General features: G+C 38.3%; 1 protein-coding gene across 11 annotated transcripts in view; it reads left to right on the top strand.

The window, feature by feature from the left end:
* Positions 1-20,885, top strand: part of Pdlim5 (PDZ and LIM domain 5) — a 180,792-nt gene extending 159,907 nt beyond the window's left edge. For all 11 annotated transcript variants that reach the window (XM_052730479.1, XM_052730477.1, XM_052730478.1 and 8 more), the window contains 4 exons: positions 10,787-10,967; positions 12,742-12,862; positions 15,563-15,678; positions 17,661-20,885. In XM_052730479.1, coding sequence (XP_052586439.1) covers positions 10,787-10,967; positions 12,742-12,862; positions 15,563-15,678; positions 17,661-17,750 — 508 coding nt within the window. In that variant the 3' untranslated portion in view covers positions 17,751-20,885. The remainder of the gene's footprint in view (positions 1-10,786; positions 10,968-12,741; positions 12,863-15,562; positions 15,679-17,660) is intronic.
* Positions 20,886-21,891: the final 1,006 nt, after the last annotated feature.

Raw genomic sequence — 21,891 nt, 5'->3', positions numbered from 1 at the left:
CAATCCTTCTGCCCCAGACACTGAAGAAGTACAATTCTATTTGTGAACCACCTTGCCCAGCCTAGTTTAGACTTTTAAAACATGCACATAAAAAACAAATAATATCTTATAGCAATGGACTAGATTTCCAATTGTTATTTTTTATATAAATTGTAATTATATCTTCTTCATAAGAGTATGGCTGCCTAAACAACATTTGAACAAGACATGCTAACATGGGAAGAGGGAAATTTCACAAGGCCCAACCCTAGAAAAAGAATTATAGTGAATTAATGATTGCTGACAGAGGGGGAATTGGTCCTTAAGTCCTTAGAGTTGAGTTGAGCCAGTAATTAATTATCCAATGCCAAGTGGTCAGCCCCTGAGATTATGTACGTATAAGCAACACTAAACAGATTCAGCGTGTGTGTGTGTGTGTGTGTGTGTGTGTGTGTGTGTGTGTGTGTGTGTGTGTGTGAGATTAAAAAAGAGGCCATGAATTTGAGAGAAAATGAGAGAGGACAGGATATAGGAAGGGTTAGAGGGAGGAAAGGGAAGAGGGTAATTGTATTTTAATTTTTTTTTTTTTTGTAAAAAGAATTATCCAGTAGCCACAGTGGTAGAAATAAGATTCTGAAGAGAAGGGCCAGAGCAGTGAAGGTCTCCAGTCTAGGACAGCATAAATTGAGCAGAAGATATTGAGTAGGTTAAGTATTTAATGAACTGGGGCATGACTCAGAGTTCAGTCAACTTGGTTTTGATTGGTCAGTCATTTTTCTACAAGTTCCTATAGGGTTACTATTTTACAGAAATAATCTATATAAAATCTAGTGTAGCACTGCTTTATTCTGATTAGTAAAAGCAGTGCTTTTAACTACTTCCTGCCCTTAGTTAAATTTTTAGATTTAATGTTAATAAGTATGAACTCTGACATGTAACGTGGCTCTATAAGTTACCTTACTGTGGTTACCCATACCAGTGCTAAATGATATGGTATTCTGAATTACAGCATCCTTTGTGGGGACAGAAATCACAGCTTTTGTGTGCTGCTGTAAGCTGTTGCTCAGTAAGCTAGAGTGTCAAAGCATGTCAGTTGCTAATTCATGTCTGATCATCAACTTTGGTACTCTCCTATAATCACAACTTCCGGTGCCTCCTTTTAATATGGTGGGAATAGGAAGCTCAAAGCAGAAGTAGCGTGCACCATTCTCCTTGCATTAGTTTCAGATTTGATGGTGGACTGAGATGCTTTGATGTGCAGACATTCTATTTTATGAAATAAATATGTATTCAACTAATGAGATGAATGGCCGTCCCTAACTGTCCCCTCATCTGCTGAATTTTATATTGTTCTGTGTTATCCAGCTCTTGTTATCATTTAAGCATTGAAGCTTCAATTACTATGGAAGTTAACAGGAATGGGGATTAGCTCATGTCAAGATCATGTAACAATAATTAACATAGCACATTTGCCTAGTGCTCAAGTGCTACAGCAGCTTGCATACCCTGCAGTTGACTCAGAGCTCTGGTCAAAGCATAAATCCAGTTCTTGCCCTCAATGTCAGTATTACTTACCAAACCAAGAAGGTGTCAGATCAAGTGACATTATCTGGGACACCTGTTTTTAAAATGAGCTGCGGTTGTAGGCATACTGCTTTCAACGGAATATTATACCCTGGCAAACTGAGGAGTGTAAAGTTGAGTTTATAGTGTTAGTTTTCCATTAGTTATTTTTTTAGAAGAGTTAGTTGCTTTCAAAAAATGTAAAAGACCTGATGTTAGCAACTGAAGTGATTGTCTTCATAAGGCATACTTACCCATACTTGATTTTCCATTTTGTTTTAATATTTAAGTTTTTTGTGTTTATTTGAATCTTGAGAAGTTTAACTCATGTTTAAAGGCATATATTTTGACAAATTACAAATGCATAAGATATTACATGTAGAAAATTTTCTGAAGTTTCCAGTTTGTGATAGAACATTTTGAATCCAACTAGGATGGAATTAACAGTTCTTCACCTCTTATGATTGTGAATATACTGACTGAGTACAAGTGTAATAGGGACACATACAGAAGGTGACTGATGTAGCCGGGGCCAGGTTCTGTGTCCTGGTGGAGCAGCAGGCATATGAAGAACCAGGTTAATCCTGAATGTAACATCTTGTGTAATTAAAATCAATTGCTATTTATATTGCACAGGGTTAACTGAACTGCTGTGTTTAGTGTCTTAACGACTTTCTGAAAGAGTCAGGGATTCATGTGCTTGGATTTCATCCTGGGTATAGAATGTTCGTGTTGAACAGTGGTCATGTTACTGTCGCTCCATCTTTGCCTATAGCACAGAACCACATGTGGACAACTCCTTGTTTGTTACACAGAGAAAAGGATGTTTTGCTCAGTAATTTTCACGCATTTTCATAAGGAGAGCTATCCTGGGTTACCCCTAGGAGAAGCACGCACAGCTTTTTGCCTACTGCACCACCCATTTCAATCTCTGAACTCCTTTCAACTCCTTTATTTATAGGTCTTTTTTATTGTCCCTTCTGGTTCAGATTTTATTTGAAAATAAAAGGTTTCCTGGCTTAATGTATCAGCTGCTGAATTTAAGAAAACAACTGAAAACATTGGTCAAGATTTATAGGCAAGATATAAACCAAGATTTTATTGTTCACTATATACAGAAAAAAAATGAGAAGAACAGAAGAGTCTAACATCTATATTTGCAATACAATGTCACCCTTAAGATCCTGTTTGGATGGCAGTGTTTAGTGAGTTCTTACATATTCCAGATGTTGTGCAAAATATTTTACCTGAATGTCCATTCCCACAAGGTATGTCCACCTTGTGGTTACATTTGCTATTGATACTGTGTATCCCAGATGAGGAGACTGAAGCACAGACAACTCACACATTTGTCAGAACTGCTTAGATTGTAAATAACATTGCTCAAGTTTTAGTTCAGATTTATCTAACTCCATTTTCTTCATATCAATAACAACCGCTGTCTAGGAGAATGCTTACCGGTATCAAAATGACAAAAGAAGTATAGAACTATGAAATAAGGATCAAATGAAGTTAAGCAAGATAATAATAAAGCCAGCTGTTTATTAAATATGATTGATACTGCCCAAGAGCTTCATTGGTACTACTCTACTGTGTCTTCAAAGTAACTCCATGAAATGTATCCTTAGACTTTGTAGACAAAGAAACTGAGACTTAGATTAATATGGACAAACTCACAAAGTTGATGAAGTGGTAGTGTTGGGACTAGACTCCATATCTGTTTGGCTATGAAATACATTAATAATTAATTAATTAATTAATTAACCACTATTTTCTTTTTCTGAAAATATAATAGCAATAGCACATACTGCAGGTCACTTTACCAAAAGACCAAAAGGGACCATGCCCAAAGTTAACAGTTATAATTCCAAAATCAGTTGAGTCAGTGTGATGTTTAGTTTCTTCTGTACAACATTCTGAGCTTTCTAAGTTACTACACATGTACGTTATAAATATATAAACATACAATTATCAGGAGAAAAACAGCTTAAGCAAACAGCTTACCTGATAGGTATGGTAGTGTATCTTGTTCCTACATTGCAATGTACGGATAAATAAGAAAGGAGTAGATAACAACTAGGTTGAACAGTGAAACCTTTTTAACCACCCCTCTAAGATGACTTTGTGTAGTCTACATGCATTCCTAAATTCAAAAGTGATCCAAAGTCTCACTTTTCATGTTTTTTATCTAATGTTGGACTACATTTATTCTGTAAGGAAACACCCCCATTCAGACAGCACTGATATCAGAATGGATGACATACTCCCTTCCCCAAAGAAGGTTACTTTACTGTTAGGAACTGAATTGTGTTCCACAAACTTCATGTGTTGAAGTAGTAACTCTCAGTCTCCTTAGAGCATGACTACCATTGGAGCACTGATCTTTAAAGAGGTGAAGTCAGTCATTAGAATGGGCTTAATTCATTTTGACTACAGTCATTCTCTGAGAAGAGGGAAGAACCAATACAACTGGATATGAAGATACGAAAATGACCATTTACACACAGGGCCTCATAAGGAACCAACTCTCCTCCCTATTGTGCTTGGGACTGTAGCCCCCCCAAAACAAAAGAAAATAAACTACTCTGGTAATATGTTAAGGCAGTACTAGTGAACTAAGTTACACTGTAGAACACACACACAACACTCACACATGCGTGCATGTCAGCTAGCAAATAAACAACCAAATTAATGTGTTAAGTCCAAGTAGAGATCATCTAGGATTGTATAGGTATAAAGATAAGTAAGATTACCTAATTTCCACAGACTAATATATTTTATTTGGTAAAAATAGAAAGCATTAAAGTTCAATAGTGTGCTTATATCAGATCAATATTTTCATGTAAAAGTAACCATTGTAAATGTTTATGCAAATTTGTAATACTTAAAGATTTCAAATTGATTGGTGTATAACTTTCCATCCTGAGATATTAGAAAAAGTAAAAAATAAGCAGAAGACTAAGCAAAAGAAAAGAGAAATAAGAATTGCAGCTGAAATTAAAAGGGCTGGAGATGGCTTAGTGGTTAAGAGCACTTGTTACTCTTGCAGAGGACCTGGATTCTATTCCCAGCAGTCGTATGGTAACTCACAACCGTCCATAAGTTTCTAGGTATCTGATGCCCTCTTCTGACCTCCATGGGCACCAGTCATGCACTTGGTGTACACACATACACGCAGGCAAAATGTTCATACATATAACATAAAAAAGTAAATCTATAAATTTTTGAAAAGAAAGTAATGCATAGAGAATGAAAACAGAAAAAACGGTGAAACCAAAAATTGATTCATTGAAAAATATCAAAAAGCTGATGAACTTTGTAATTTTTTTCAGTTCAAGATTGCTTTATGAGAAACAATAGGATTCAGAATTTTGAGAGGAACCCACACGTGTCCATAGTTTCTGTGAGTCAGGAGGACGGGTAGGTATGGGTTAGCTGAGTCTCTGCCAAGAATTCCCCAGGCAGTTTACCTGGTGATCTGGCTCTTTGTCCAAGTTCCTTTAGAGTGTGGCTGCTTGCAAACTTCAATGTCTGAAGCTAGAGGGCTGAGTCGCTCACCTCCTCAAAGCTGCTCTCACCCTAGGCAGTTCCCATGACTATTTGCTCTCTTCCTTGGCACCAATATCTCAGCATCTGCTGTTGTTCTTCACTTTCCTCCAGAGCTCCCTGATTAGGTCAGGCCGTTCTAGGATCATTTATCCTTTGAGTAGTTCAATGTCAACAAGTAAAGGAATCCTTTGGACAGACTACTTAGTCTAAGGATAGGAGCAGTGTCCTAGTTAACATCTGATGGGAGAGTTTATTCCAGGCATGCATACACCATCTCCCCTCAGCCTTCTCCATCTTGGTTAGTAATATCCCTGTTAACAGTTGCTCAAACCTCATATGACCCATCAGCAAATCTGTTTGGTACAGATATATGTACCAGATATATGTAAGTATATAAGTATGTGTGTATGTATGTATGTATGTATGTATGTTCATTCTGAAATCTTTTCACTGTTCCTACTGCAGTCCTAATCCAAAGCACTGTCATTTCTCACCTGGGGTAACAGAGTTAGTCTCTAAGTAATCTTTCAGCTGTGCCCTTGTCCTGTAGCTGTCTTTTACCAACACGGTAGCTCTATGAATCTTTTTTCCCAGTTCAAAACTATTCATTAAGTAAATGAAATAGACAAAACTAATCTACTTATTCAATAATAATTGCTGTAGTAATTGTAGGTAATATATAAACTTATTCAAACTTTGCTTTGCAGAGCCTATAAATAACTTGGTTTTAGGAACTACTAAACTTTCTTGCACAGTGTCTGTACCATTTTGCATTCCTGCCAGTCTGTGTCAGAGTGTCTACACATCGTCTTCAGCACTTGCTCAAACAGATCGTGTCAACTCTCTGGTTTAGCATTGTGTAGAAGTGAGGATCTATACAGTGGATTCACTGAAGGCTCTACTCAGTTGACTCTGCTCCATCCCACATCATTATTTCTCTCTGGGGTGGGATGGAATGGACATTAGTGAACATTGTTACTAGAGATAAAGTACATTTTATAATTGTAAGATCCTTAATCCACCAAGATGGTATAACAACTACGTAAATATATTCAGCCATCAATAGATCCATCTGTACCATCTGGACTTAGCAAGGTTCTAGCATTGTAGTTTGTTATCTACATGATCTTGGGAAAGTTGGCAAATGCTAATGTTTTCTTCATCAGTGTAATGGAGTTAATTTCTGTTGCTGAGGCTGCTTGGGGATTAAATAACGTGAAGCAAGTAGTAAGCACTGATATGTGAGCTAATCCGATCTGCTAGGCTGTACCTCTTGAGATAGCAGTTTCTGTTCCCTTTCTATCTGTAAGTTTTTCTTTTTCTCTGAACTCCGCTTCTTTCCTTCTTTAGGAGGCAGGAGCAGAAGACAGGCAGCGTTAAAAAGTTGTGTGCGATAGTCTTCATCTCAGCCCATCAGATGCCTTTACTCTTCCCTTCCTTCCCTTGTCAGTCAACATGGATTTAGTAAGGGCTGAGGGTGGAGCACTGTAAGTGGAGATGAATATTTAATTCCACCTTGCAGTTATCCAAGCTTGTCGGTCCAGTTCACAGGTGGAAACCCAGTCGCATCTGGAGCAAGAACTTCTTTAGTGTTAATCCGCTGTTAATGAATTTGGTAAATTAGTGTTTGCTGACACACAGAAGAAAGTGCTTCCTTCTCCATGAGAGGCTTGCTGCTTAATCTACACATAACCCTAGGGGCACTGGAGGAAAGTGTTCTCTCACTGCAGCAGGGATGATCCAGTTAGGCGAGCATTTTCCCTCTTGTGCTGGTTTAGAGCAAGGAGCTCTGAGAAAAGCAAGGTTCATTGTCTCCTCAAATTTTAAAGGTACAGACTCATGTTCTTTACTGTCTAGGATTTCCTTTACTGCTCGTGTTTGAAAAAGAATGAAACATTTTAAAGTTGTTCTCTTAATAGACTAGACTATATTTTTAATTGTTAATGATAAGCTTTGTGTCAAAAGGTATTTTTAATGGCTTTGTAAGAACATATGCAATGTGGTGCTGAAGAGGTGGCTCCGTAGATGAAGCACTCTCTACAAAACCATCAAGACCTGAGTTCAGATCCCAGAACCATGTGAAAGTGCGGGATCCCCAGGGCAAGCTAACTACTGAGTTCAGATCTGCAGAACCATGTGAAAGTGCGGGATCCCCAGGGCAAGCTAACTACTCAGTTCAGATCCCCAGAACCATGTGAAAGTGTGGGATCCCCAGGGCAAACTAATTAGCTAGACTAACTGGGATTGACATGCTCAGAATTCAGCAAGAGATCATGCCTCAATAAACAGTGGGGAGAGTTATCAAAAAAGACACCTGATGCCAGCTTTATGCTTCTATACACATATGTGTAAGTGTGCATATACCACACATAGCTGCATCAAAACACACGAGAACACGCAAGCACAAGCACATAAAAAGAATACATGAAATGTTAGCCTTCTGAATTACAAAGGGCTACGTACAGGAATGCAAATCATGGGTAGGACCATTCAGGGTGAAGCAAGTGTTGAGACAGACAGTACTCACTGTAATTACCCACAGAGTTACCTGTAATCAGGCTACCCATTTGATTTGTTTTCTTTTTTGTTTTGTTTTGTTTTTTGTAACCTACTGTTCAATGTGATTAAAAAATAAAATCATTTCTCAAGGGAGCCTAAAGAAATTTGGTAGGAAATTTTTCAAGGAGCTCATGTGAGCCTGACCCTGTGTGCTCTAAGAGGACCCTCACATCAGCTTCCAGAAGAAAAGGGGTGAACATCATGAGACTGCTTCCTATAGCAACTGTTAATAGCTGCTGATGTATCACAACACAGATTGCTCATAAAAGTTCTCTGAGGGCTTGGTCTGGTCCAGTGCTGTGATTCATAGCCCCCGATTCTCTTGTGTTCTGATTTGGTCATGACTGCCATTTTTCTCCCTCAGAGGAGCCTCCTCAGCTATTTGGGATTAATAGATGTGCTCCCATGGGCAAAGCTTTCATTATTAATCCAAGCCCTCACCAGTATTAACATTTCAGAAGAATGCAGAGTCTGAGGTTGAACTGACTTCTTTTGAAAACTGAATGGCCAAAGGATACTGGCCATTGAGCTTGCAACAAAATGAAGATGTTTCCTAACAAAAACTCAGCCTAGCATTGTAAAAACGTTTGAATGTGTTTTACAGAATGTGACATAAACCCCAAAGTCCTACTATACATTATAGTCACGCTAAGTTTATCCTGGATTCCCAGCTGGTGGGAAAGCTTAGAGTACTTAGAACAGTTTGTTCAGCTTTGAGAATGTAACTTCTTGATTGATGTTTGGTAAAGTACTTGCCAAATATATACTAAGAAAAATAAATGAAAGAGTTTGTGGAGTGAGAATATTTATAAAGCAGTTGCAAATGGCAGGATAGCTTACTGGAGGTAACATATTTGTGTACAATAGGTGACACAGCCATTTCTTTTCTTGTAGAAATAATAGATATTAATATATAATATATTTATGTTTATAATTAATATTATTATATTGATATAATATATTAATGTATATTGTTTGTATTAATATATAATAATAATAATAACTTCCTTGTTAGTCATTGCAAAACTATAGTACCTGAAGTACTCCTCTGATCGTCCATAAGTTTTAATAATAGTAAACTATGTACCTCAAATATAGCAGAGTCACATGTACAAAAGAGCATCAAATTCTTAATAAATTTCTTGTGCTTCACAGAAAAAAAATTTACTAAGTTGTTTTCTGCTGCCTGACTCTTGCAGAATTGTGGACTGGATTTGAGTTAACGCTAGTGTTTTCGCTAAGAAAATTAGTATGTGGACTTGGATATGTTGGTACCAGACTATTGGTGGTGGGGAGCAATTACCAAATAGTATTTATTTGTGTGCGTGCGTGCTTGCGTATGTGTGTGTGTGTGTGTGTGTGTGTGTGTGTGTGTGTGTGTGTGTGTGTAGTGTACATGAGTATGTGGGTGCATGTACTCATATATGGGTATGCAGAAGCCAGAAAAAGACACTAGATGGTTCTACCATTCTCTGCTCTATTACCTTGAGACAAAGTCTCTCTCACTGAACCAGAAGCCCGCCTTCCCAGCAAGGCCGGCCAGCCATGGAGCTCTTAGGTTCCCCTGTTCCCAGCCCCAAATCTGTAGTTACAGGCTCATGTAGCCATACCCTGTGAGATAGCTATTAAATGGAGATTTTTGTTTTCACAGGGTAGAAGCTGCTGTGTGTGCCATGACATCTGTTAATAACTCTGCCTAGGAGTCCAGTGTTGTATGCTTGCTAACTGTCGCCTGTGGGTGTCCTGTGATGCTGGCTGACAGTAGTGAGGTGGAAAGCAGAGTCGCAGTTGACTAGAGTGATGATACATTGGGAAGTAGAAGCATCAGCCCCTAACTTTGGCTCAGTCAGTGATTGTATGATGTTTGACATATCTTTTGAATACTCTTTGGCCTTACCACTCCATCTGTTGAACTGAGTTCATAATAATTGCCCTGGTCTATCTCACAAGAATGTTGTATGAACAAATTAGATAAGTGTAAAAGTGCCTTGGAGGTAAAGCCATTCCATGAATAAAAATTAGTGTGATGTAGCTCCCGAAAAGTGTGTTACAGAGGCTAGTCTGCTTCATCTCTGAAGGCTTCTAACTAGATAAGGCTTCCTAATGGGTTCCTGTTCAGTGAACCAAGCACATCCTATCAGTTCATGGTTATAGTATTTAGGGGGAAAGATCGCTATACAAACATTTGTTACCTTGATAAAAATACACATTAAAATAAAAAATCGGTCTTAACTGGCCATGGTATCATTTAATTCTATAATCCTGAGCACTTGGTAGGTTGAGGCAGGAGGATCATGAAGTTGAAGCTACCGATTCACTTTCAGGCTAGCTTCGGCTACAAAGTAAGATCTTGTTCCTCCCCTATCCCCAAGTCTGTCATATTTAGAGAAGAGGAAGGAGAGATTGGTAAATGTTGAACATAAAACTTCAATTATGCAAGATGAATGATTTCTGGAGATTACCATAGAACATCAGCCTATGTTTGGTAGCATTGTCGTGCATAGTTAAATACATTTTGAGGGTAGCTCTCATGTTAAATGTTCTTAATGCGATACAATTTAAATTAGTCATATTGAAATGAAATAAAAACCTTCTAGCTAGCTTCAAATAACTGATAATGTACAGCTCAGTTTCTGTGGTTAATTTAGATGCTGAATAAGAAACATTTAATTAAGCATATGACATCATACGTAGGGAAGAAAGACTGATGCTTCTCAGGAAATCACTATTCTTAAGGATCTGACATTGCCAAATTGAGATTTTTTTTCAACTATGCTCCTGTCTTAAAACACGTGCTATTCTGATGCTTCTTCTCCATCACCCTTAGCATCTCATTTTCAGTCATAATGATGTACACAGAGTGACTTACTGTAACTCAGTCAAGCATGCCCCAAATCCGAGGCAAATGGGGAAGAGGAGAAGGAGGCTTCTAGAAGGATCCAGCAAGCGCTCTTGTTCCTTGTCCCCTTTCTCTTCACACACAGTGCCTGTGCAGGTTGGCAGTACCACCATGCCCAGTCCTGAAGAAGGAAATCGAGCAGACAGTTAACTAGACAACATATGTAAGAAGAGGTTCTCTCCAGACTAACACAGAAGCTTTCATCTTTGAGTCAAGTTGGTCTCTTTCTTTTGGCAGGGGACCTTTCCTTGTGGCTCTAGGGAAGTCCTGGCACCCAGAAGAATTTAACTGTGCTCACTGCAAAAACACGATGGCCTACATTGGATTTGTTGAGGAGAAGGGAGCACTGTATTGCGAGCTATGTTACGAGAAGTTCTTTGCTCCTGAATGTGGCCGCTGCCAGAGGAAGATACTTGGAGTGAGTGTTTGAAACTACTTCTTCATTTTTAGTGTATCCTAAAGCTACGTAGATTTTTGTAATAGATCTTTTCACTACTTTTACTTTTTATTTTCTTCTTGCTTGATCAGTCCTCTCTGCTTTCATTAGTTGTGTTTATTATAAAACAAAACTAAACAGACCTCTAAGGAAGTATATCAGACTCGTGGGGTTAGTTGTCTTTGGTTTTCTCTTACTAAACGCTGGCTTGTCTGGTGAAAGACTAGCCACTCTGGGAAAAATAATTTACTGTGGGTGTGCTACCTCAGCAGGACTCAGTTTGCTCAGGAATGAAGAGGTCGTTCAGGACCACACACACGAGCTTTCAGGACTGACACCTTCACTGGTTTAAATTAAATTCCATAGTTTTTATAAGAGCAGCCTTTCCCTGCTTGTCAGAGTTCAAGCACAGGACACTGATCTCATGAAATATAAAAAATTTCTAAAATGTGAAGCTTATAAGATTTTTTATTTGAATGAATATAATGTTTAAAACTGTGACTTCAGTTATAGAAGTGTACATGTGATAGGAAAAACATTTCAAGCTATGCTTTCTTTGGCAAAAGAAAGTAATAAATAATGATGAATAGATGTGCATCATGTTAAATAACATCCAATTTTCATTGACATTTAAGAGTCAGGCATCTACTGTAGGTGACCAGTAGTGGGGGGAATTTGATTTTAGAAGAAACCAGTGTTCTTGGCTTTAGCTTATACAACTTAGAATGGCTTTGCTGAATTCTACCTACTATTCTCAATCTATAAATACAGTAATGAAACTCTAGAAAAATGTGACTTATGGAAAACATGCTTAAGTATGTCTGAAACTTTAAAAATAGTTAACAGTTATACATATGCCACCTGACCAATTTCTATGCTGTTAATTTGTACAATGTGTTGGTAATAGAGGAATATAGTGCTAGCCTATCCCTTCATAAGTGCTGACAGATAATCAGTAAACTAGATTTAGTGAATAAACATATTCTGTGGATTAGAAAATAATTAATAAAAGTCAAGAATGGTAAAAACCATAAGACTCTAGGAAGTGAAAGAAAGAATTCCCATGTTATTAAATATTCTTCAGAAATTAGTTTTCAATTGTTTTACCTCTTCTCAGTGGAATCCTTGGAACAGTTCTTGAAAAACTAACAACTTCAAACCTCTTACTGATTAAAATCTCTTCCTAGTCTTGTGTCTTGGAGTAGTTAACCAGGAGGCTGTTGTGGACTAGGATCCTTGCTTTTATGCTTCACACTTTACGCAATGGAGTAAGTGCATAGTGCAGTCACAGCTGATTCCAAAAAGCTAAACACTCAATGAGCTGATTGGATTATACTGATTACATTATTGCTTCCATAATGCACTGGAGTTTAGGTTTGTTTTAGTTTTTAAATGCTTTCCTCTCCTTCATGACATTTTCAAGATAATGCCATGAAAGTTTTTTAGGTTAATGCATCCTGACACCGTTTGAAAGAAAGCAGAATGTGTTGTAACAAGCATTTATGTAATCCTTCCCTTATTCACTGCATGTATAGGGTTAGTAATAGTGATTATTCTTTGTTTACACATACATACTACAATAGTTTTCAGTGATATGTGAATCTGTCAGTACGCATCTCTTGTTTCTTTGATGAGATGTTCAAGATAAAGATGAAATACGTATGTCTACATTGAGTTGGCGTGGTACAACAGTAAGAGAAGGTATTGGTGTGTTTATTGTCGTCTTTCTTTAAATCCATCCACCTTTCTGTAACAGGAAGTCATCAATGCCTTGAAACAAACGTGGCACGTGTCCTGTTTTGTGTGTGTGGCCTGTGGAAAACCCATTCGCAACAATGTTTTCCACTTGGAAGATGGAGAGCCATACTGTGAGACAGGTGAGATGAGAAGCCATTAGTGCCTTAGTTGAGAATGAGGCTAAAACACTTCTGTTTCTGTAAAATTGAAAGAAAAGTGTAGGCCAACAAGGTTTCCTTATTATTTTAGAGACGTTACCTATTACTCTGAATATACAGCAAAACAAAAAGAATAATAACTGTCCATCACTTTGTCAAGACAACATTTCCAACTTCATTATGAACATTAAGAAGGTTGGCGTTACTTAGTAGGAAAAATATTTTCAGATCTCCAGTCATTTATAGATGCAAATTCTACCCAAAATATAGCTTAAAGCCACTTATTGTAGTAATGATACCAAGTAGTTATAAACATGAGAAATGTTTAACATTCTAATGTTACTGCTTTGCTTTTTAAAGCCACAACTTTGAAAATAAACGTGAACTCCTTTGCTGCCTTTACTGAATAGGAAAGTAATCTTGGCGAGGTTGCTCCCCGGTAAAGATGTTTTTGATAATTTAGGTTCTAAGAGCCTATCTCCTCCCTTTGCTTTGTTACCTGAACACCCAGCACTCCCATTCCTTTGCCACGTGTGCAAGTGAGCTTTCTTACCATTTACTCTTTATTCAGATATTATTCCCACAATGCATATTTTAAAATATGAGACCTGCTTTCCTTTATTCAGTTAACTACTGTTAACCGAATTCCCACTATTGTTCCCACTATTGGGTTTTAATCTTATATTAGATTGAAGTTCAAAATGTGGTCCTAGAAGAGGTTTTTCTACAGTGGTAAAGTTCAAGAAACCATCAACTTTTGTCTGAAGCTGGTTCAGAATCACCTACCTCTTTGCTCACTTGGTACTCTGACTTTCGCCTTCCCCTTAACCCCTTAGTGAGGAAGGGTTTGGCTCTGTTCCAGATTGCTCACCAGGAAGCCCCAAAACCGCCAATAAAATACCCCATGTGTTGTTAGCAGTATAAGTTGGCTGTAAGCTTTCTACCATCTTTAGAGTATCTCATGTTCTTCAGCTTATTTTTTCTGAAGAGAGACTTGGTTTTGTTTAGTTGATTGGCTGGTTTGTGAGTTTTAGAAAGTTTTGTAAGACATTCTGACTAACTGTACAAAAACATAAACATCTATCTAACCTGTGATGTTTAATGTGTTCTAAGAAGTCATGACAAACTAATGCATTGCTAGCAGAGGGGAATCATGGTCTATAAGTTTTATTCTTTTCCCCTAACCTTCAACCAGTTCTTAGCAATGTTCCCTTCTCAGTAGATGGTTGCACTGTCCACTGTCCAAACACCTAGGATTCCTCTTTCTCTGTTCTTCCGAAACAGAATCTAACAAGTAATTCCAGGCAGTTCCACATGCAGTGGATATTAGATAAGCATCTCCTTCCATCTCCAGTGTCGCCACTCTGACCAGCCTGCTCTCAGTCTTCGCCTGGACTTCTCATGTCAGCAATGGCAGTCAGATTGTGCTGGTGTCCTGTAAACGGCCTCTCCTAGAATGAGCACCGTCCTCCTGTTTTTTTGCCAGATTTCTCTCCTGCCTCTTTACATTCTGACACCAGATTTAACCATATCGTATCCCTTTACTGTTTCTGAACATGGCTAAGATTTTATGTCTGGCTCCAGGGCCTTCATACTTACCAGTTTCTTCTAACTGGAATATTTTCAGTGGGGTTCCTCCTTGTTGGAGTCTCCTCATGACTGTTATGTACCAGGGAAGGTTTTCCTAACCCTCCTAGAATGTAGTGTATGTCCCCTAACTATTCTATATCACAGCACTGGTTGTTGCTTCATTGTACCTATCACAGTCTCAACTGAAGCCTCCTAAGATGAGCATCCACACCTGTCCTTTTTGCCTCTCTGCCTCTGTGGTGCCTGGAGCATTGCTTGGTAGAGTCTGTGGAGGTGTATACAACACATGGTGCTAGAGAATATTTGCATCAAGCTGCATATTATAGAATCCCTCCCCTCCAACATCAGCTGGATTGACATTATTAAAGACCAAAAGTTGGCTCATAGGTCAACACAGCAGTGATGAAGTTGAATAAAAGAGAATAAAAATGTGACAGCACTCTTACTTAATAATAGAGAAAGGACAAGGCTGCTTTCATCGGAAGGGAATCCTGTTAGTATTTTAGAGCTAATCTGTCAAGTTATTCATATTATTTGACTAAAGATTTCCAGTATGGAGTCATAAAATTAGAAGGAAAATATAACAAAAGAAATTGTGCCTGGTTTTATTGGCATAGTCCAGCTAGGAACTCAGTCACAGTCCTTATTTGTGAAAAAATGTCCTGGAAAAATGCTAACCGGTAAGATTTGCCAAGTTTGTTCTCAATTTATATTATCTAGGCTCACTGTTGCAAATGATTGAGAGTCCTCTTACTGTTCCTCGACACATCCAAGTGTACTGAAAACTACACAGAACAGTCATCTCCTGTTCATGCATCTGGGCATTTAAACAGAGAGACATGGAACACAGGAAATAAAATAAAGAACTAAGTTTCATAATGTTTGCCATCCTGAACATACATCCTAAGTTGAGTAGTTGTTCCATCCAGTCCAGTGAGGAAATCCCAACCAAGCTGTCCCATCCCCAGTGGATACTGTGTTCCTCACTTCCACCTCAGTCTTAACCTTTGTGTCTTGCTTAACTCCCATCTTACCACTGTTTTTCTGTGACCTGCCATCTTTAAATTACATCTCTCTCCTAACCTGATGCAGATTATTATGCCCTTTTTGGAACGATATGCCGTGGATGTGAATTCCCCATTGAAGCTGGAGACATGTTCCTTGAAGCTCTGGGTTATACCTGGCATGATACTTGCTTTGTGTGCTCGGTAAGTAAGCTGTCCTGTCCTGCTCAAAGCTCAGTGCTCGATGGAAGGAACAGCACTCTGGTCTTTCCCTTCCTTAAAGCTAACGGACGCTGGGTTTTGATATTCTTAAAAGTTGGATTTGACATTATTTGACATCTAATAAGATCTTACCCCAGAGAAAGTATGACTTTTAATGCATTCTTATCTCTAAGGAGAGGATTAGTGCCTTTTTTAATATGAGTTCTTTTCTTAAATTCCTTTATTAAACACTTTAAGTTATTTGGAACATTGGGTATTTCTTAAATAGAAAACAAATTATAAAAAACTGGGGAACCAGGAAGATGGCTCAGTTTTCTTCCTGACTGATAGATGGCTCATGAATTTTCTTTTCTTTTTGAAACATTTTACCGATTTCACTTGCTACGTTAATGCTCTTGGTTTTGATTTATTTATTTTTGGTGTATGTACATGTGTTTGCATGTATTTGTGTGTGTTCATGTGTTTATGTGCTTGTGGAGACTGAAGGACAACCTCAAGTATCGCCCTCAGAAAACTGGCCCCTCCTTTGAGACAAGGTTTCTCATGGGCCTGGAACCCACCATTGGGCTAGATGGTCTGGCCAGAGCGCCCCAGGGACACTCTTCTCTTCACCTTCCCAGCCTTGGGATTACAAGCATGCATGTGCTACAATGCCTAGCATTGTACATGGTTTCTGGGGATCAAGCTCAAGTGCTTTATTGACTGAGCTATCCCCAACAGCTCTTTATGGGGACTTGGTCTCACTATGTAGCTCTGGCTGACCTGGAACTTACTATGTAGATGAGGTTGCCCTTGAAATCGTAGAGATCCGCCTGCCTCTGCCTTCTGAGTTCTAGGACTACAGGTGTGCATCACTATACCTAGCCTTCTTTTTACTTTTAATGATTAAGATAGATCAAAAGGTTAACATTAACCTAAGATAATTTTTATAATTTAGAAAGCTAATATTCAGTAAAGATGCCTCATTCCAGTGTTTGATATCTGTTACTGTGGTTAGATTTAATATATCTAACAGTGTTTGATACCCATTGTATAAGAGAAGAGACAGTGGTGAAATCAAATGATTTCTCCAAACATTACCTTTGAGCACTTCTTGTTTTCACTTCATTCATCTTTTAGACTTCATAAAGTTTATAAAAAGCAGCTTTTTTTACATATTTACCTTCTCAGGAAAACCTTCTCATGAGCATTGCCATTTGGAAGACATCCGAAACTATGTGAAGGCAAAAGTGTGGGTGGCCTGACCACAGAACCACTCAGCAGACAGATACTGTGCAAGATGTTCACTGTAGAATCAAGTTTAATCAGTTCTTTCATGAATGGTTTCATCCAGGAAGTAAATTAAAATCAGCCTCTTGACTGGAGAGAAGGCTCAGTGATTTAAAAAACACTCGCTGCTCTTGTGGAGGACCCGAGTTTGGTTCCCAACACTCACATCAGACAGCTCACAACCAGGGTTCTCAGTGTACCTGGCCTCCCGAGGCACCCGCACTCACATACCCATACCATACTCAGACTCATATACCTAATAAAAAATAATAATCTATGGCCAGTATATAATAGGAAAGACTGACATTGGGTTTGGTCATGTTTGGCAAAGCAATTGAACTGTTTCTTTGTGAATGCTTTAATTTTTTTATAAGAGGAAATAGATTCTTTTGATTAGAATTTGTATTCTTAATGTGAATTTTTGATGTATTGAAGTTTTCGTTAGGACTAAGTGCTTCCTCTCAGTAAAGAAAAGCAATCATTGGTGATTTCAATAAATCAGACAGTGTTCCAGAAAAATAATCACTCTTTGCTTTTCCAAGATGACATGAAATGTTGTAGTAATCTGAAATGTCAGGGTGTCTCACATAACTGTCTAAAGCACTTATAATGTTACTCATTGGGGACAGTCACTTCCCTTTGGGAGATCTGATTTAAATAATGATATTCTTTTAAGTAATGCTTCTTTTTTGCAGGTGTGTTGTGAAAGTTTGGAAGGGCAGACATTTTTCTCCAAGAAGGACAAGCCACTTTGCAAAAAACATGCTCATTCTGTGAATTTTTGAAGATCAACAGTTCCAGGAAAGAGAAGAAATCTGAAGAAAAAGGGGGAAAATTTAAATTACCATTTAATTTTTAGTTTTAATATTTATATGAAGTTCTAAAATAGTAGTAGCCCTGAATGGATAAACGCCAACATTAAAAACCAACTCTGTGAGAAAATGTTTGGCTTCAGAAAGTCACAGACAGTTTGGGATTTATTATGACTAGCCTGTATTTTCTGCCCATGAAGTAGTCTTTACAAAAATCAATTTCCTGACTATTAAATTCATCTTAGAATAAATTGGTAAAGGATTACACTTTAGAATTAAAAACTCTAGCCTCTATGCTGAAGTGATACTTTCCTTGTCGGGTAGCTATGAGAATTCACAGAAGGCAATACAAGTGCCTTAAACTTTATTCATAAGAATAGTTGTTTAAGAAACCTATTTTATCTTTAAAATAGTAAGTAAGAGTTTAAATAAATGTATGAGTAGGTGGTGTCTTTTTCTTTTTAGTGTGTGTACATGCTTTGGTTCTATCGTTGGTTCTTTCAGTAAGACGGTCCAGGGAAGTTTTGATCAAAGTGTGGCATGCCGTAAGAGACACTGTGATCTCTTATGTTCTTCCCAAGGCTGCCATTGTTGCTTAAAGGTTGCAGATGCTGGTGTCCCTCCAGCTGGGGCAGTTTGCTTGCGTTGTGTGTGGCTCACTACCTGGGCTAGGCTACCATGCTTCTTAGGCTGAGGTGAAGATAATTCAGTAGTGTTAGACTCCAATAGTTGTCTTTCTCTCTCTCTTTTTTAAGAGAATAGGTAGAAGATAAAGGGTCTAGAAATTGGGAAAATAAAGCAGTTGTACCTGGAAAGTAGAAAGAGCCACTACCCCCTTTCATATGATGAGCTGATTGGTTCTTGCCATTGTGTCACGGACTGGAGAGTTGGAAACTACTCCTTGCCCAGTAATATTTTTGGATTGAGGATTATGATAAGATCCAAGTTTGTGTTGTTACTGTGTTTTTTCTTATTTGGAGTTGTTCTGGGATTTTGTTTGTTTGATGTTTTTTTGTCTAGGATTCTTTTCTATCAGTAAGAAGTAAATTCCCTCCAATTGTGTGATCATGGAGTTAGGCAACTCTTACTCACTGGCATTTGCTAGTGCAGGGGGTACTGTGATCCATTACTCACATGGTCCTGGCATTTGGTAGTGCATGGGGGACTGTAATCCATTACTCACATGGTCCTGTCATTTATTCTGTATGATTGGGCTGAGCATTGTTTAGGTACCACTTGTAGTCAGGAAAGTGACCGTGAGAAAGCCGTGCAGTGTGGCTCACTGCCCAGTGAGAAAACAAATTATGCCATTTAATATTTTTTCTCTTTGTTTCTACAATGAATGAAAGCCCATGACCCTGCTGAGTTATAGCTAAATCTGTTGAGAGCATGGTACTTTCAAAATTCAGACAGCGTCCCCTGGTTCTTGCTATCCCATCCTTCAAGAGCACCTGTGCATCCATTTGTGTGTGTGTGTGTGTGTGTGTGTATGTGTTTTATAGAGGAGATCTTAGGCTACAGTATTTGTTTAACCTCCCTAAGAACTTTCAAGGTATCTGTCCTGAAAGCTGCTAACTTATGGTCTAGTGAATTTATATTATATGCAGATAATAATGAACTGGGGGATAAATGAGCAGGAAGGGTGACACACATCACAAACCAGAAACGTCTCCAGTAGCAGCCCAGACTACCTCCTCACCTGTGCTTGTAGGGAGGCAGGAAATGTCTTCAGAAGTCAATGCCGCAACTTCATGCATTAGATCTCATGGCTGCTGCAGTGACCAATAGCAGACTCACTGGCTGGGGTGCGTTATTTCTGATCTGAATGTCAGGCTTTGGCTTTATACTACAAAATAAGTTGGTGATTTTTTTTTTTTGATGTGATAGTGTTTTTTGTCTTGTAGATGATACACCATGATATTTGACAATTCTTTGACATTTGCATATTCAAAGCATTTTCTTTGACTTGGATTTCTTATAAAGTTATCTTTCTTTAAGGATTTCATTTTTATTAAACTTTATTTCTCTGTTACTTGTGTATATAATGCTGCATTTTATAATGCTGTATTTCTCTAAATTTAATCCCTAAAACAGTAGTGTGGCTTGCTAATTGGCATTGTGTCTTTATTCTTTGCCTACCATATTGTATGGCAAGTTTTGTATCTGTTCCTAAAACAGTGGCTCCTGGGAGATGAGTTCTCACCATAACCAGAAGAGTCTTCTGCAGTGAGGATCGGCATGCTTCATTTTCCAGCACAGACCTTTTAGTACCTGGCACAGCACTTTACCCTTCTGGCAAGCTCCCTGAGTATTTATTATAAGTCTTCTGTGTCAGCAGCATTTTTCATTACTATGTTTTCAACGTAGAACATTGAGCTCTCCTCACGCTAGATGTCTCTTTTGAAGGCTGTACTTGATTGGCCCTGGATGAAAACAATAGTGCATGATTCTTTACGTCCCTTATTCCATTTCTCATTTTTCAGACTTTGATGGGCCCAAATGGACACTGTTCTCTAATTGTTCTGGATGGCTGTTGCCTGTTGAGGTAGCAATCTCTGTTTGTGTTCCTAGCGACTCTGTGCTTCCCATTGGTAGGGTTACCTTCGCCTTGTAAACCTAAAGCCTACTTATTTGGCCACAATATTAAAACAAAAGTAATCATTTGTCTGTTGAATACTGATATAAAACTGTGTTTAAAATGATCTACAACAAAATGCAGTCTTTTCAAGGAACCCTAGGTTAGAAGCACTTCTGTAGAAAAGTAATTGCTGCAGTGTGAAGCCGGTGTTACATTACTGTTTTTAGGCATTTGCAGTTCAGTCATCTCCATTGGAGCGAGGGGAAACACAGAAGATAGTTTTACGCAAATGAACCCTCATTTCAGTCTGCCCCTCACCTCCACACGTCTAAGGTATTGGATTTAGATACGTAATGTGTCATTTGCCACTGTCGATTGTTGTCTTTTGTTTCTTTGCATTTTTAAGTTCGTGTGCAGTTGCTCTTTGCTTTTGGATATGTTTTCTGATTAAAAAAAAATCACACAAGAAATATAATCTGTGTAGTGATACTTTAATGAGCACATACTCAATAAACAATTGTAATGGTTGACTTGCACGCCTGTTTTTTTTCTCCGGATGGTATGTGGTTTCACTTAAGTGAACATGGGGAGAAGTCATGTTCCATCCTCACAGGACCAGAGAAGACGCAATAACCCCTGAAGAGCCTCTGACATGGGATTAGCCAATCCCAATGTCCCAGAAAGAGGACATTTGAAAATACTACATCTACTCTCTATTATCCAGTTTTTGTGCTTTGCATATATAATGTATATAAGACATGTTTGTAAATCAATAGATAAGCTGTCTTTAAATATATTTATTGCTGAAATTATTCATTGGAATGACCTAGTATCATGCCTTGTTATGTCACAGATCATAAGCAAAGAACAAATTCCCTGCTGTCTTCATTTGGCATGAGCCAGGATATGTACAACTCAGCTCAGTCTCACTAGCTGACTGGTCATTAGGCTCATTCACCTCTTACTCATTTGTTTATCGACTTGAGAGAGGGTTTTTTTTTTTTTCTAACTATACAAATTAAGAGAGATGTCTGTGTTTCAGGCTGTACATTGGGAATAGGAGAGAAACTCAAGTCTATTTTGCCCACAGTATATTAAACTCCAGAAGCCAAACTTTTAAGGGCATCGAGTCTGCATCTGACATTTTAATAGCTGCTGTTTGGTTTCTGTCAATCACGTCATTGCACATTAAAATGCACCGACGGAATAAGAGATCTGTCATTCCTTCGTTAAGAAACAGTAATCCAGTACAAGATTTATAGGCTTACGTCTCAACTGTGTGTTCACAATAAACTCCCCCTTCAGTGCTGAAACCAGAGCAAACCTCCCTGCCAGTCAGTGTTTTCTACTCACATGTCCCCAATATAAGATTATCAAAGGTTTTCTAACTGAACTACATATAAAAATCCTTTTGCCAGCAAAAGCTTAATTTAGGTTGGCAGTTTCCCGTTCTGAGTACTCTCAGACAAGATCTTGGTTATATCAGAAACACATAGGCACTGATGTATTATTAGCAGGCCTGGTGTTAATTAGGGA

The sequence above is a fragment of the Peromyscus californicus genome, unplaced genomic scaffold (genome assembly GCF_007827085.1).
Source record: "Peromyscus californicus insignis strain IS unplaced genomic scaffold, ASM782708v3 Scaffold_9__1_contigs__length_137607984, whole genome shotgun sequence".
NCBI lineage: Eukaryota > Metazoa > Chordata > Mammalia > Rodentia > Cricetidae > Peromyscus > Peromyscus californicus.
Note: the sequence above shows the minus strand (reverse complement) of the source record. Positions and strands in the feature narration are given on the sequence as shown.